The 14,101-nt window shown below is 43.6% G+C and overlaps 1 protein-coding gene across 2 annotated transcripts in view; it reads left to right on the top strand.

Annotated features, from left to right (window-relative positions):
- Positions 1–13,620, top strand: part of CTDP1 (CTD phosphatase subunit 1) — an 84,241-nt gene extending 70,621 nt beyond the window's left edge. The window contains exons 12-13 of one of the 2 annotated variants that reach the window (XM_062498609.1): positions 1,699–1,711; positions 12,662–13,620. In XM_062498609.1, coding sequence (XP_062354593.1) covers positions 1,699–1,711; positions 12,662–12,800 — 152 coding nt within the window. In that variant the 3' untranslated portion in view covers positions 12,801–13,620. The remainder of the gene's footprint in view (positions 1–1,698; positions 1,712–12,661) is intronic. The other variant, XM_062498602.1, reaches the window with a different exon arrangement.
- The last annotated feature ends 481 nt before the right edge of the window (positions 13,621–14,101 follow it).

Genomic DNA, 14,101 nt, shown 5'->3' with positions numbered 1-14,101 from the left:
ACTTCTCAGATAAATCAGATGATACTTCTTTTCCAAATTCTTGTTTTGATGTATGGTTTTGAATTTTCTAAATTGCCCATATATCTTATGTTTTTGCCCACTTTTCATCTTAATTTTTTATTGCATACAACCATTCTTTAAAACAATGACTCATACTTAGAACTCTAATGAGGACATTATTCTTCATCACTACCTGAGACTACTGCCTTCCTATAACAGAAATTAGTCTGAGGAATTAAGTTGTTACTAAACTTTCCTGTTGCTCTGAATATTAGGAAAACACAGGCTCATCAATGAGACAATTTTAGTAAAATTGACAAACTATCCTCGTTAAATCCAGAAATTACTGCAGTGTGTTATTCTAAATTTTCTGTGACTTCCTGTCTTAAAATACTCTCAATTTAGATATACATTGAGTGTTTAGTTCAGAGAACTACCTATAAAGCTGTTGTAGGATGATTTTCACCTTTCAGAATAGTTTCTCACCATTGGAATTGTGCACAGGTGTGCTGAATTTTAAAGCAGAAAGGCACTGAGGCTGTAAAGAATTTAATTAGCTCTCACTTCACTGTTGTGTTAGTTAAAATACTCTTTGGAGATGTCAGTTGGAATTGGTGGGTGTCTGGAAGAGGTTTTTGTGAGGAGCATTGAAAGCACACTGTTCTTGCAACTGCAGGTGCTCTCTCTGCACCCCAAGGCTGTGCAAGGAACATTCTCGGTGTATTTTTCTGCATATTAGATTTCTGGATCATCCTGTAATCCTGCAGACAGCATTGGATGAGTTTTTGAGGAAGTATATCAGGTGTCTAGCATTTGTTCCTGCAGTGCAAAATAGTGTCCTGTTTATCTCAGCAGGAGCATGAAGTGCAAAGAGACACTGCAGCTTGCCAGTAGTGCAGGGGTGGTGCTGTGTGTTGCTCCCACGGCTCTGTGCCTGGCACTGCGCTGTGCTAGTGCCAGGGAGGAGCACTGGGACACAAAATCCAGTGTTTCTGCACAGATGTATGAGGGAAGTTGCCAGAGGGTAGACACCTGAGTTACAGGCAGGCTATGGACAATTGCTCACTCCTGTGTCAAGTGTACATAAAAGGACATAGAATCAGAGTGGTTTGGCTTAGCAGAGGCCTTAAAGATTTGCCATGTATCCCATGTTAACAAAACATAACCACAAAACTTGGAACATCTCTCTGGAAATTTAAGCATCTTGTCTGTTATCCTAGTTTGAAAGACAGGTGTTTGCTAAGGAAAGCAGAAGCCTCCCTTTGAACTGAGAAATGTGATCCTTCCTTCCTACAGATTATTATGATTTTGAAATTAAAGGAGCTCTCAGGCAAAGATATGGGGGTAGGAATAATAGCTCTTTACTACTATATCTAATAAGACAAACGAGAACAACAAAAGCCATGAAATAACCCACAAACAGAGCAGTAACTCAGTCCCAGTCCTTTCTGGCTGCAGGCACCTTTTCCCTGAGCTGCAGTTCCCAGTGCTGGGGGCGGGCGGGTCCCGCAGAGCTGCAGGAGGGCTGGGGGTGATGGCAGCGCTGTCCCAGCGGGAGAGAGAGATGGAGAGAGAGCCCTCCGCTCACGGTGTGGGTCCTGGTGCTCAGCAGAGTGCTGGATGGCGGCAGGTTACAGCGAGAAGGCAGCAGTGCAGGTCCGACAGCAGTGAGGATGGCTCCCGGTGCTGGGATTGCAGGGATGGGGCCGAGGTGGTGATCGTCCTTCTCATCCAAACTCCACGGGGGAAATGGGGCGTGAGCCAGAGCCTTCTGCTTCCTCTTCTGGCTGTTTGAATCTTGTGGGTTTTCCTTCTCCTCTCTCCTCCCCCTTGCCACCAGGGCCCAGTCAACAGGTATCTTAGCATGACAATGGGGAAAATTCCACAGAGTGAAAATGGAAAGAACCAACCCCCAACATTATCCACCCTGAATTTTCCCATACCATCATGCTGCATCAAATTAAAATCTTCAAATTATAGACATCCATACAGTTACAGATATAGGCACAGTATCAGAGGTAGTTCACCCTAAAACAAGGTCTCCTTGGGGTATGCATCGGGTCTTTCCATCCCTTTGCATCAATCACCAGGTACAACCCGGTCCTTGAGCAAAAACCACCCCACGAATTGGATTGTCTTTGCTGGAGGCAGAGTTCACCCAAACAGTTTTTCCTAGCATACCTCTCATGTGCACCACTGGAACCTTGTCTCCATCTGGTGTTCTCAAGGGCTCAGACTGGGCAGGGCCTGCTCGATTAGTGGAACCTCGGGTGTTCACTAACCATGTAGCCTTTGGTAGATTAATCTCCCAATTCTTGAAAGTCCCCCAACCCAGTGCCTTCAGGGTAGTTTTAAGCAGCCCATTGCACTGTTCCACTTTCCCAGCCGCTGGTGCGTGAAAAGGAATGTGGTACACCCACTCGATGCCGTGTTCTCTGGCCCAGGTGTTTATGAGGCTGTTCTTGAGATGAGTCCCATTGTCTGACTCAATTCTCTCAGGGGTACCATGTCTCCAAAGGACTTGTTTTTCCAGGCCCAGGATGGTGTTGTGGGCAGTGGCGTGAGGCACAGGGTAGGTCTCCAACCATCCAGTGGTGGCTTCCACCATGGTCAGCACATAGTGCTTGCCTTGGCGTGTCTGAGGCAGTGTGATGTAGTCAATCTGCCAGGCCTCCCCATACTTATATTTGGACCACCGCCCCCCATACCAGAGGGGCTTCACTCGCTTGGCTTGCTTGATGGCAGCACACGTCTCACAGTCATGGATAACCTGGGAAATACTGTCCATGGTGAGATCCACCCCTCGGTCTGGTGCCCACTTATAGGTAGCATCTCTGCCTTGGTGACCTGAGGCATCGTGGGCCCATCGAGCCAGGAACAACTCTCCCTTGTGTTGCCAGTCTAAGTCTATCTGTGATACCTCTATCCTTGCAGCCTGATCTACTTGCTCATTGTGTTGGTGCTCCTCATTAGCCTGACTCTTGGGGACATGGGCATCTACATGACGGACCTTTATGGGTAGCTTCTCTGCCCGACTGGCAATGTCTTTCCACTCATCAGCAGCCCTGATTGGTTTTCCCCTGCGTTGCCAGTTAGCTTTTTTTCCATCTTCCCAACCAACCCCACAGAGCATTGGCTACCATCCATGAATCAGTGTAAAGGTAAAGCTTTGCCCACTTCTCTCTTTCAGCAGTGTCCAGGGCCAGCTGAATGGCTTTGAGTTCAGCAAGTTGACTTGATCCACCTTCGACTTCGGTAGCTTGTTCAACCTGTCGTGTGGGGCTCCATACGGCTGCTTTCCATTTCTGGTTCATCCCTACGATGCGACAGGAACCATCAGTGAAAAGAGCGTAGCGAGTTTCGTCTGCTGGCAGTTGGTTGTATGGTGGAGCTTAATCAGCCCGGGTCACTTGTTCTTGCTCCTCTTCATCAACAAGACCAAAATTTTCACCTTCTGGCCAGTTTGTAATTATTTCCAAAATCCCAGGGCGATTAGGGTTTCCGATACGGGCGCACTGTGTGATGAGGGTGATCCACTTGCTCCATGTGGCATCGGTGGCCTGGTGGGTAGAGGGGACCTTCCCTTTGAACATCCACTTCAGCACTGGTAGTCGGGGTGCCAGGAGGAGCTGTGCTTCTGTGCCAATCACCTCTGAGGCAGCTTGAACTCCTTCATAAGCAGCCAAGATCTCCTTCTCTGTTGGGGTGTAGTTGGCTTCAGACCCTCTGTAACTTTGGCTCCAGAATCCCAGAGGTCGGCCTCGGGTCTCACCAGGTACCTTCTGCCAAAGGCTCCAGGACAAGCCCTTGTTCCCGGCTGCAGAGTAGAGCACATTCTTCACCTCTGGTCCCGTCCTGACTGGGCCAAGGGCTACAGCATGAGCGATCTCCTGCTTGATCTGGGCAAAGGTTTGCTGCTGCTCAGGGCCCCAGTGGAATTCGTTCTTCTTCTGGGTGACCAGGTAGAGAGGGCTCACGATCTGGCTGTACTCAGGAATGTGCATTCTCCAAAAGCCTATGGCACCTAGGAAAGCTTGTGTTTCCTTCTTGTTGGTTGGTGGAGACATCGCGGTGATCTTATTGATGACCTCAGTGGGGATTTGGTGCCGCCTCTCTTGCCACTTTACTCCCAGGAACTGGATCTCTCGGGCAGGACCTTTGACTTTGCTCCTCTTGATGGCAAAACCAGCTCCCAGCAGAATCTGGATGATCTTCTCTCCTTCCTCAAATACTTCCATTGCCGTATTCCCCCACACAATGATGTCATCGATGTATTGCAGATGTTCTGGAGCTTCACCCTTTTCCAGTGCAGCCTGGATCAGTCCATGGCAGATGGTGGGGCTGTGTTTCCACCCCTGGGGCAGTCGGTTCCAGGTGTACTGCACGCCCCTCCAGGTGAAAGCAAACTGAGGCCTGCACTCTGCTGCCAGAGGAATAGAGAAAAATGCATTGGCAATGTCAATGGTGGCGTACCACTTTGCTGCCTTGGACTCCAGCTCATACTGGAGTTCCAGCATGTCCGGCACGGCAGCGCTCAGCGGTGGAGTCACTTCATTCAATGCACGATAGTCCACAGTCAATCTCCATTCTCCATCAGACTTGCGCACAGGCCAGATGGGGCTGTTGAAGGGTGAGTGGGTTTTGCTGACCACCCCTTGGCCCTCCAGCTCACGGATCATCTTGTGGATGGGGATCACGGCATCTCGATTTGTCCTGTACTGCCTGTGGTGCACTGTGGAGGTGGCAATTGGCACTTGCTGCTCCTTCACCTTCAGGAGTCCCACTACAGATGGGTCCTCTGACAGTCCAAGCAAGGTGTTCAATTGCTTAATGTTTTCTGCCTCTACAGCAGCTATTCCAAAAGCCCACCTGAGTCCCTTTGGGTCTTTGTAATAGTCATTCCTCAGGAAGTCTATGCCTAGAATACACGGTGCCTCTGGGCCAGTCACAATTGGATGCTTCTGCCACTCCTTCCCAGTCAGGCTCACCTCAGCCTCCAGCAAAGTCAATTCCTGTGATCCCCCCGTCACCCCAGCAATAGAAACAGGCTCTTCCCCCACATGTTCTGATGGTATTAGGGTGACCTGTGAACCAGTATCAACTAATGCCCTATGTTTTTGTGGCTCTGATGTGCCAGGCCATCAGATCCACACCGTCCAAAAGACCCGGTTTTCCCGTGCCTCTCCCTGGCTAGAGGCAGGGCCCCTCTAGCACTGGTTATTATTTCCTTCCTGGGCATACATGTTGGAGGTTCCCTCAAGGGGATCTGACAAATTATCCTCCTTTTTGTAGTACCCTGCATCTTGGTTATGGGAAGTTGAGGCTACCTTCACTTTAGTGGAGCTCCCTTGGTTAGTGTTTCCCTCCCTGAGTTGACGCACTCCTGTTGCCAGGGCAGAAGTGGGTTTCCCATCCCACCTTCTCATGTCTTCCCCATGGTCACACAGAAAGAACCACAGGTCAGCTCGTGGGGTGTATCCTCTATCCCTAGCTGGGTGGCGTTGGGCTCTAACTCTGGGATCTGTGACTCGCACTGGTGCTGCACTGACCTTCTTCATCTCCTCCCTCATCTCTCTCATCTCCTCTTTGAGTTCCCTAATCACAGCAGAGACCTGAGCCTGCATTGGGCCATTCATTATACTCAAAATTTCTGAGCTTATTGGCAACAGAACCCACTGTCTCGTGGTTGGTGTCAGCATTAATGGCTGCAGTGAATGTGGTGTATTGAGATGGCCCCAGGTGTGCCAGATTCCACATCTGCCCTGTGCACCTGACCTTGTCAGGGTCATTGTCATGTTGTCCACCCCTCCCAAAGAGTATCTCCAGTACTGCCACTTCTCTCAGCTGTTGGATCCCCTCCTCAGCAGTCTTCCAGCGCATTCTATGGTGGTGCTCCTGCATTCTCTCTCTATGGACAAACCTCTCTCTTACACTCATTAAAAGCCGCTCCCAGAGGGAAAGGGGGCCTGGTTCCCTTATGAATATGTGATCCACACCTGAGTCCTGGGTCAGGGGTCCCAAATTCCTTGCCTCAGTACCATCCAGCTGCACACCTGTACCCATAAGGTCCCAGACCCGCAGTAACCACGTTGTAAAAGCCTCACGGCCCCTTCGTACAACATCTTTACGCAGATTACGGAGACTCTCGTATGACAGGGACTCTGTGATGATCTCAACCTCTGGCTCCCCTGCTGGTTGTGAGGGCCCTGCTTTCTGATCCTTATTATCCAGGTGCTTTGTTTTCACCTTAGACTTTCTAGTTTCCACGGGGGCAACTGGTGCTGGTTGTGAGTGCCTTTGCAGTTCAGCTGGAGCCTGGAGAGATGTAACATTTGTGGGTTCCACTGCTGCACCATCAGGTTCTCCCCCTTTAAGGCAGGGGGAGAGTTTCTCAAGAGCTGGGGAAAGCTTCAGCATTTGGCCCATCTCCTTCACTAGAAACCCCACCCACTCTGGATGGTTCCTTTCTGAGGTGAGCTCTGGGGCAGAGTCAGGCTCAGGGGCAGAATCCCTACTTCTTTGGGGATGTATCGGGGTTGTCATCCAAGTCAATCTCCCCTCATCTCGGAATGTTAAATAGAACAGGTTTACAAGGCCTATTAGCAATGTCAGCCACTGTATGATGTCATTACCACTTAGAAGAGATTTGAACCCTTCAAAAACTGGTGGAGCAGACCCAAAAAACTGTGTAAGGGGTTGGGACAAAATTTTTCCTGGTGTCATATCCTCACAGTATGTACCAATATTAAAGTAACCCAAAAACAAACAGAGTATGATAGTCCTGAATCCATGTGCCCACCTTCCAGAGGAAGTTAAAAATCCATTAATTTCTCACGTTATCAGCCCACAAAAGGAACTGGATAATAGTTACAGCAGCCTGAGTTATAGGAGCCATGTTCAAGTAAGGGATTGCAAATGGGAGAGATAGAGCTGTGGCCGCATAGAGCCCAAACCACGGTAAGCTGGACAACATGATGCCACCTAACACAAAACTGAGGTAACTCAAGAACTGTTACTCCTTTTTCACCCTTTCCTCTCAATGCCCTCGAGCCCCACATTGGGCAGCCAAAATTGTCCTGGTTTGAAAGACAGGTGTTTGCTAAGGAAAGCAGAAGCTTCCCTTTGGACTGAAAAATGTGATCCTTCCTTCCTACAGATCATTATTATGATTTTGGAATTAAGGGAGCTCTCAGGCAAAGATATGGGGGTAGGAATAACAGTTCTTTACCAGTGTATCTAACAAGACAAACAAGAACAACAACAGCTATGAAATTAGGCACAAACAGAACAGTAACTCAGTCCCAGTGTTTTTTGGCTGCAGGCACCTTTTCCCTGAGCTGCAGTTCCCGGTGCTGGGGGCGGGCGGGTCCCGCAGAGCTGCAGGAGGGCTGGGGGTGATGGCAGCGCTGTCCCAGGGGGAGAGAGAGATGGAGAGAGAGCTCTCCGCTCACGGTGTGGGTCCTGGTGCTCAGCAGAGTGCTGGATGGTGGCAGGTTACAGCGAGAAGGCAGCAGGGCAGGGTCGGACAGCAGTGAGGATGGCTCCCGACACTGGGGTGGCAGGGATGGGACAGAGGCGGTGATCATCCTTCTCATCCAAACTCCGCGGGGGAAATGGGGTGTGAGCCAGAGCCTTCCGCTTCCTCTTCTGGCTGTTTGGATATCAAGGGGTTTCCTTCTCCTCTCTCCTCCCCCTTGCCACCAGGGCCCAGTCAACAGGTATCTTAGCATGACAATGGGGAAAATTCCATAGAGGGAAAATGGAAAGAACCAACCCCCAACATCTGTCTTGTGTAACATGCTAATGCTCACAACATTGAGTTTGTGACATTTCAGTTTGTGTGTTCTCAGAGCTCAAGGCATTGCACCTTGTCAGCCACGTACTAGGCTGGCATCTTCAGAATAGGTTGAAGAGGAGTTTTACTGGAAATTACAGCCCTCATTCTTCATAACTGAAGAACATTGCCAGAGAACTAGTTTATCTGAATATATTGTTCCTATAGTCTAATTCCTACAGAAGGAAGTCAAATTCTAGTTGCATTACCAAATGTTGTATCACTTCCTTTCCATTGTGGAAGAAGTTTACAGAAAGCTGTGGTCTAGGTGTGTATGGATACCAGGACAGACCTTCCACATGGAGCTTCAGAGGCTTGCCGGGGGAAGGGTAGGTTGTGTTGCAGGGCTGTGATGATGTTGGAAGGCCGCACAGTTTCAAAATGCCCTTTCCAAACCCTTGCCTTCCATACTACTTACGGCTGCTGTGTGAGTGTTCTCATTAGAGAGAACCTTGGCTGTATTTGGTAGCAAATTGAAGTCCTAATTTATAATGTCAATGCTGTAAGCTGATTGCTTGTAAAAGACTAAACACATTTAGTCTGCAGACTCCTACTTTGTTTTTGTACTGATTTCAGGAACTTTCTCAAAAGTCAGGTCAACTTGCAAAAAATTAGAGGTTTACTCATTAACACAATAGTGATGGGGATTGTGGGTATTTGGAGTTCAAAGATATGTGAACATGTATTTAAATACTTTCAGTGGTTTTCATTTACAAGTTTAACATAAGGTTTGAAAAAGATTTAAGCTTGCTTTGTTTAAAGCAAGGGTTATGTTGCCCTTTGAGTTCCTTTGCTAATTAGATGTTTCTATTTTAATGTAGCACTGTATTTCTTAAAGGGGTGCCGTTGGGATGCAAAACAAACCAGAGACAATCTGCTTTTCAGTTAAGAAAAGTGTTTTTCCGACATTATTTTCAGCCAATTATAAATTAAGGCCTTAAGATTATAGAAGCAAGAAATACTGGAGTTCTTTCACTTTGTTCCCTAAGTCTCTCCTAGTGAGCTAAATTTAAAGTGAATTCATAAGAATGCAGTTTTCATTAGACCTGTACATTGTAATCAGATTTTAGTGGTCATTTTAACTGATCAAGAGCTAAATAAATTTTCATTTTTAGTGAATTTTTCTGTGCTATTTTTATAGGCATACACCTTGTGCTATTGCAACTTTTTAAACCTGTCTCTTAATTCAGAATATCACTGTTAGGATTCTGTACATGAAATTTTCCTAAAAACTACTTTTATATGTTTATAATTACAAATGTTTTTTTCTTTTCATTTTTAATATCATTGTGAATAACACTTGTAGTTTATTTAAATCTCTTAACAATTCATTTAAATGTGTAAGATTTTATGACATTTAGTTCTCTTTTGAAAGGATTTTTCCAGCATGTGAACTGGTGGGCCTCCTAATACTGGGTATTACAAAGGAAAAAATACTTAATGCAAAGGAAAAGGAAGTGTGAATTGTAGAAGTTTTTTCACAGAATTGACAGATGCTTAAACTTCTTCATTCAGTGTCTTGGCAGTTGTTCATATCTGAGGTTAAAGATACTCAGTTATTATCGATGTGTTTGGCTTTTAATAGCAGTCAAGCAAAATTCATTATAAAAATGCAAATCAGGCTAATGAAAGCCTGCAATGCTGCTGAAACATTTTCTCCAAATAGTAAGAAAGAATCCTGTATGAGCTTGACTTTTCCACTCAAAAGTGCTACGCACTATAGCTCTGAAACAAATAATGGGCACAAAACAGTGAGGAAAATATACATTTTAAATAGTTTGTTATGTTAATAGATATGCCACCAAGGGGATAATACTGCTTTTTCTCTGAAGGTAAAACTTATTAACAGAGTGTTATCTCTCTTTTCTGAATTTGCAAAGAAAAAATGCAGCTCTGTGTTCCTGATGTCCTTCCTCCGTACTTCTGTCAGGGTTAGCTTTTTATTTTATATTATAATATTCATTTAAATGTTTTTTGTATACCTGTGAAGCTGCAGTTTACAGTACACAAAGACTGAAAGATTTTTATATCATAATAAAAAAATGCCACATTCAGGAGAGATTTTTTTGTTTTTTTCTATAGAGGTTTTTTTCATGTTTTTTTCCTCCCCTTGAGTGACTAATGTTTCATGTCAAGATTGAACAGAACTGTCATTCTAGCCTTGCTGAAGTAACAATAACTGACAAAATAGATAATGGTCAGGTTTTGGGTTTCCAAAGACACAGTTTAATACAGCTGAATGAGGGATGAAGTATGGGAGAGGCATCCATTAAGGTTTCTGGAAAGTCTTTTTGTAGGCTGGAACTTCATTCTTTAATTAATTAGTCACACTAAGTATTTCAGATCCCTGGATTTTGTTGATTGTTCTCACCAAAATCTAGTTGCTGTGAAATACATTGAAATTTAAAAAGATACTTTCTTGCATAAATTACTAATTTTGCTAGTCTTTGCTGTAATTATTTAGTAAATTAACTGTTCTGCACTTCCAAGAAATAATGAACTGGCAGTGAGGTATTATTTCAGTAAGCTGTTATTCCTTAGATTTCTTCATGGACCATTTTTTTTCTTTCCTATGAGATCTGTGCTATTGATTTATGTGCTAATAAACTTAGAGTATTTGGGCTGGCTCTATAAGCCTGCTTGGCCTGACACATCCTCTAATACAGTATCTGCAGCTGTGTGTACATGTTTCATATGTGTAAACGACTGTCAGATTGCTAATTTCATTTATCTGTGGGCAGATGCCATCAGATTCCATGGATGCAGCCTTACAAAGAGATGAATACAAATGTTTTCAGCTGCAAGCTTGTGGTATAGATTCCTTTCATGACTTCATCTCTCAATTCACACTGCCTGTGTACTTCTTATCCACTACTTGTTCAAGATGCACTACTCATTTCTTCTTTTGCTGAGTAAGACTCTTTCAGGTTTCTTTAATTCCCAATTAGCTTTTCTTTGCTAATAGTATCATTAATGCCTGAAATAGCTCTGTAGCTCTGAAAGCTGAATTCATCACGAAGTCAGCAAGTGTTGCTAAGGCTCCATACATTTGTATAGCTTTTAATGAAAATGTGGTGAGATTTCTTCCAACTGGGCATTTTAAGCAGGGGTGCTTCCTTTGCTTCCTTGTCCAAACTGCATGCTAATAGAGGCTGTGTGGAAATAATCATTGTTGTGCCTGAGAAACTGCTTTTTATTGTCAATTAGGCTACATTTAGTGCCCTGAAACTCCCTCAGCATACCACATTTGAGTTTCAATAGCAAAGTATTCAGGTAACACTTTTACTTCATCCCATTTTTTTCTTGTTAGGGATTTAGAGCCCAGAGTGTATGCCAGGGTTTCAGCCTTGCCTCCCAGGAATATTACTTCTACCACCCTATGCTGAACAGCAAAACCCACCTGACATCAGTGGGAGGAAGAGATCTGTAAAGCAGTAGCAGTCTCTCTTTTTGTCCCACACCTGCAGCAGAAAGGGAAGATGGAACATAGTAGTGCTCACTTCCCACCCTTTCTGACTTCCCACCACACCTTGTCTATCGCCTTGAAAAACTGAGAAAAGGGCAGGTCAGGTGTCAGTCAACCAGCCCACAAACCAAGCAGTCTGGGCTAATGAGCATTCCTCTTTCTTGGAAAGCAGCAATAAAAATGTCTGTATAAATAAAAATTGCTTTGAATTTCAGCATTACTTACAAGCTCACAAGTTTGGCTGTTGATCTTTGCCTTTATTTCTTTTGGATATGTATAATTCATGTCAGTATTTATCAAATGTCTTTCTTTCTTGCTATATGTTATTTCTCTGTGCTCTCAGAAGTAACAGGATTAACAGCAGTTAAAGTATGGCTTTTAGCTAAAATAGATAGATCATTTTATTAGTTTTTCATGACTGCAAGTGGGTGCATTCTCTTCTTAATGAAACCCCACCCAGCAAGGAAAGTTGAGAGATGCCTGCCCCTCTACATGTATTTTTCTGCTTGAAATTTGAACATAATTATCCAGAAGGATTTTGAAGGTGTTTCTACATCTCATTATGAATTCTGTGCAATGCAAAAATCTCAACTTTATTTTTGTCTCAGAAGTACATGTCTGATATAAAATTCCCTTTGGCAAGGAAAAGAGATTTTTAGAATTCCACAAATCCAAATTCTTTTGCTTATGGCTACATCCCAGTTGAAGCGTTAGATTTTCCTTGGAGATCTTTCAGAGCCAGGAACATGATTCTTTCAGTAGGGTATGGTGCACATCAGTTTCCTGTTTAAACTGGTTCATTCTCCAGAGATGTAAAGAAATGTGTTGTTCAGCCTGGCAGTACTAATCCAAAGAGACACAAAAGGGAAGGATGGGACCCCAAAGTTTGGAAGCATGAAAGTGTAGATGCTGGTGCAGTGAGATTTGGTTAATCAGTTATGGTTTTATTTTTATTTTTAAAAAATCCCAGAAACTTGACTATTTTAAAATAATGAAACAGCTTTTGTATTTTGGTAATATCTCTTTCACACAATGGCTTTCTTCTTTCTTTTGGGATGCAAGAGGAACGTAAATCTACTCATTATTTTCAAACAGTCTCATACTTTCTTCAGAAGAATGGAAGGAACAAATTAACACTACTTTGTTCTTTACACCTACCACTGACAGTACATAACAGCAATTAAAATATTATTTGTGTGAACTAGCTACTGTTAGTTCATGTAAAGCAAGTGCTGTACTTTTTGTCTAGGCCTGAAAAACAGATGAGTCCTTTAGCCTCACTTTCTCTAATGTTGAATCAGAGTCTCAGTAAGCACTGTGACACCTCCATTCATGGGCTGTGTCTCTGTCTGTCCTTCCAGGGGTCACAAGCGCAAACTGGATGAAGATGCTGCCAGTGAATCCAGTAAAGAATCCAGCAATGAAGATGAGGAAGGCAGCAGTTCTGAAGCGGATGAAATGGCAGCAGCACTTGAAGCTGAACTGAATGACTTCATGTGAGATCCATGCAGAAGACAGAATTTGTAATTATATTTTACTTCTCATAAACAGATTGGACTTCAGATGAGTCCCTTATGTCAGTACTCAATGTTTTTCCAAAATGCGTGTGTATATTTTGCAAAGCAACTCAAGAGGTGATACGTTATTTTACAAAATCAGAAATAGATGTTTTTAAGTTGTTTTACTAAAGGAATATATACTTTTTTAAACAAAAAAAAAAAAGTTATTAAATGGGACATGGTGTGCTATGCCAAAGACATGTTAGGAGCTTTGCAGAACCTCCATGTACAGGACAGTGGTACAAAGATTTGTGATTAAACAGACATCAAGTTCCTAAAAATATTGCTGGCTGTGGTTTATAGGTTACTATCTTTAAAAAAAAGGAGGTGAAGAAGATGGAATTGTCTGGGTAGTACAGCAGGAACCTGACGAACTGGTCATCCTTTTCCATAAATAATGCTATCAAATATAAAAGGATTTTTGAAATAAAAAAGAACTATTTATATTTGTATAGAAACGGAGAATGTGATATGCAAGCTTTGTGAACTCTGCACTTGACCCACCTGTCATTTGCTTGTAAGAGAATACATAGTGGTCAACATTCATGTTTTTAGGTTACTTTGTTGAATAGCTGGGTTCTTTAGAGACATTGTTTAGATTTTTAACTTTCCTTCTCTGTAAGCAGAAATTTAGCACAGCCGACTGTGTGGTCCTGTACTGCCACAAGATGCATATTCACCCATTTGTGTTGTCTTGGAAAGAGCAAGTGCTACTTCAGTCTAGATAGAATATAATTTCTTTGACAAGAGATCTGATGTAAAGTTTTTGTATATTCTATTTCATATTTGACCCACAAAACAGATTTTCTTTCATTTAATAAAGGTTCATTTTGTATGCTTTGTTTCTCTTTCCTGTTCATTTCCTTCAATCAAACATAAGGCACTTTTCTGTATTATCTTTCCTTTATTCTGCAGGAAAGTAATGAAAAACGTTGAAAGCAGGTGCAAATTTGTAGACTCAGGCAGGGAGCTGAAGGACAGAAGAGAAACACTGGCTCAGAAGATTAATGGTCTGGACTCCAACATCTGACTTTTCTCAGGTGCCTTTGACTGGCCTCTGAAATTACTATAAGAGTTGTTGCTCTGGTATTGAATTTCTGTGGCTAGGACCATGGTTTATTCTCTATTGTTAGCAACTGGAGATTGAGTCCTTACAACACTATGTTTGCAAAAGATTTGCTTTTGTGTCATGGTTAAAAGGAAGTACATTCTGGTGCAGAAATACTTCATTTTTCCACTTAG

This window comes from Cinclus cinclus, chromosome 1 (genome assembly GCF_963662255.1).
Source record: "Cinclus cinclus chromosome 1, bCinCin1.1, whole genome shotgun sequence".
Lineage (NCBI taxonomy): Eukaryota > Metazoa > Chordata > Aves > Passeriformes > Cinclidae > Cinclus > Cinclus cinclus.
This window is presented reverse-complemented; position numbering and strand designations above follow the sequence as displayed.